Source organism: Merops nubicus, unplaced genomic scaffold, assembly GCF_000691845.1.
Source record: "Merops nubicus isolate BGI_N331 unplaced genomic scaffold, ASM69184v1 scaffold44671, whole genome shotgun sequence".
NCBI lineage: Eukaryota > Metazoa > Chordata > Aves > Coraciiformes > Meropidae > Merops > Merops nubicus.
Window position 1 is genome coordinate 1 of NW_008591072.1, and position 2,741 is coordinate 2,741.

A 2,741-nucleotide genomic window follows, 5' to 3' on the forward strand; every position below is an offset into this window, starting at 1 on the left:
GGCTGCGATTGCCGTGGAGAGAGGATAGCTTTTAAGAGGGTGTAAAGACTTAGCAGAGAACAGAACCTCTTCCTCAGCCCCTGGCTGTAGGGCAAAGCTGCTGCTGCCCTCTTCATGCTCGCAGCTGCTTTCCCATGCAGGAGCTGGAGCTGAAGCACGAGCAACACCAGAAGATCCTGCGCATCAAAACGGAGGAGATCGCAGCTTTCCAGAGGAAGCGGCGGAGCGGCAGGCACGGCCCCCGGGTAAAATACAGGCAGAGCCTCCTCTTGCCTTTCAAAGGGGGCTGCGTGGCAGACCGCAGCCTGACAGGGAAGGTCTGGAAGCAGGGACCTCAGCTTAAGAGAGGAAATAACCCATCCTGCCCTCACAGTCCATAACCTCACTTGCATCTGGTAGTAGAGAAATTAGATCTTGGCTTTCCTCCAGTACCACAACCTCTTAAACCTGGTATTGGTAAAGAAGCTGTGAAATTTCATCTGTCAACAGAAGAATGGTGGAAGGTATGGCCCCCAAGGATTTCTTGGCAGCTATGGATTTAGCTCAGGTCTGCCTCCCAGAGCAGCTGTAAGGATAAAACCAGTGAAGTCTGGGCTATAGGGGTTAGCAGAGAGGGACTCAAGACACTGATCTCAACCTTGCTGCTGTTCAGTCCAGCAGTCCTGGGCATTGCTGCTGCTGTCTGCATGCATGTACATGCCCTTTGCTTCTCCTCCCATCAGAAAATTGAGGAACAGAAGAAGTGGCTGGACATGGAGATGGATAAAGTCCTTGAGCAGCGCCGGGCCCTAGATGAGCTGGAAGATGAGCTGAGGAAGCGGGAAACTATCGTGGCCAAGAAGGAAGCCCTGCTGCAGGAGAAGAACGGCCTGGAGAGCAAACGACTTCGCTCCAGCCAGGTAGGACAAGACTGTGACACCTCAAGCCCTTGCTGGATTTCCAGCAGAGGTGGGTGGCTGGAAGACCTGGGTGCCACCTTGAGTCTGGCAGAGGGCTCCAGGCCAGGGTGAGGCAGTGCTGGGAAGTGGGTAGCAGATCTACCTCCACAGGAGTGCCTGCCTGTGCTGCGCCGCCGAGCTAGTTGGTTTTATAGCCCTTGGCTTACATGTGCTTGTGGGGTCACTTGACCTGCAGAGGAAGTAGAGAGGGGCTGACCTGCCTTTAGAGCAGATCCTCCCTGAGCATCCTCTGCTGCAGGCCCTGACAGATGACATAGTGCGTGTGTCCAGCCGCCTGGAGCACCTGGAGAAGGAGCTGACTGAGAAGAACGGGCAGCTGCGTCACGGCAGCGCCCACGACCAGCAGCAGATCCGCCAGGAGATCAACAGCCTGCGCCAGGAGAAGGACCAGCTGCTCAAACAGAGGCTGGAGCTGGACAACAAGCTGCGTCAGGGCACCCTGCTGTCCCCAGAGGTACCTCTTCTTGGGCTGGGCTGCTCTGCTTGCAAGAGCGTGAGGTAGTAAGTAAAGACTTGAGCTGAGGGGTCGTGAGCAGATGCTTCCCCGCATGCCTGAACTGTGCGTATCCCCACTTTTTGCCAGCACTATTGAGAAGCTAAGGCAGGTTGAAACACAACCAACCCTTTGCTCCCTAGTAACTGCACCTCTGCCCTGGCAGGAAGAACGGATCCTGTTCCAGCTGGATGAGGCCATTGAAGCTCTGGATGCAGCCATTGAGTACAAGAACGAGTCCATCACGTGCAGGCAGCGAGTGCTGCGGGCCTCAGCCAGCCTGCTGTCCCAGTGTGAGATGAACCTCATGGCCAAGCTCAGCTACCTTTCCTCCTCCGAGACCCGAGCTCTGCTCTGCAAGTACTTTGACAAGGTGGGACACAGCTACACTCTGTGCTGGTGGGAGCTGTAGTATCTGACTGAACTCTTGTTTTCCTTAGTTTCAAGCTTTCTTCATGCCTCATACTGTGCATTTTCCCTGACGTCCCAGAACTACTAACCTTTGGATCCTGCGTTAAAAAAACAGCTTGATCAGGGAAGGGAAGCATCCAGGCTCTGAGGGAGCTGAGACAATTCTTGCTTTTGGGCCCTGGCCAGGTGGTGACACTGCGGGAGGACCAGCACAGGCAACACATTGCCTTCTCCGAGCTGGAGATGCAGCTGGAGGAGCAGCAGCAGTTGGTGTACTGGCTGGAGGCAGCCGTGGAGCGTCAGCGCCTGGAGATGGACCGTCAGCTCACCCTGCAGCAGAAGGAGCACGAGCAGAACATCCAGTTACTGCTCCAGCAGAGCCAGGGTAATCACCCAGCTCCCGAAACAGGCAGCAGTGGCACTCCCTGGTCTGTCCCAGGGCTTGCAGCTTGAAATGACCGTGGTTTTCCTTGTAGAGCACATGGATGAGGGCCTGGCCAGCAGCAAGCTGCAGTATGAGGCAAGGATTCAGGCACTGGAAAAGGAGCTGAGCCGTTTTATGTGGGCAAACCAGGAGCTGAACCAGAGGCTGAATAACATGACCCTCCATCCTGGACAGACCAAAGGTGAGAACAAAACCGGGCTGGGGCTTTGAATTCCTCTCCCTGGCAGCAAGAGCTCGGAGCAGGGTCAGGAGCAGGGCAGGTCGTTGCTGACCTTGAGCAAGTGCTTGTGCAGGTACTGATTTTGATGAGAGACGTGGAGCTCCTGATCCTCACCTCACCGTATCCCACATCTCTCCTAGCAGGGATGGAGAGAAGCATTCCCGGGGCTGGGGACAGAGCTCCCCTGGTGTGTGGGACCTGCGAGGACTGCGG

The 2,741-nt window shown here is 55.9% G+C and overlaps 1 protein-coding gene across 1 annotated transcript; it reads left to right on the top strand.

The window, feature by feature from the left end:
* Positions 1 to 140: 140 nt before the first annotated feature.
* Positions 141 to 2,489, top strand: KIF7 (kinesin family member 7; the record flags this gene model as incomplete). Its single annotated transcript, XM_008950133.1, has 6 exons — positions 141 to 249; positions 706 to 899; positions 1,198 to 1,413; positions 1,619 to 1,825; positions 2,050 to 2,248; positions 2,340 to 2,489. Coding segments are annotated over 6 exons (1,075 nt in total), but the record flags the coding sequence as incomplete, so codon positions are not given.
* Between the last annotated feature and the right edge of the window lie 252 nt (positions 2,490 to 2,741).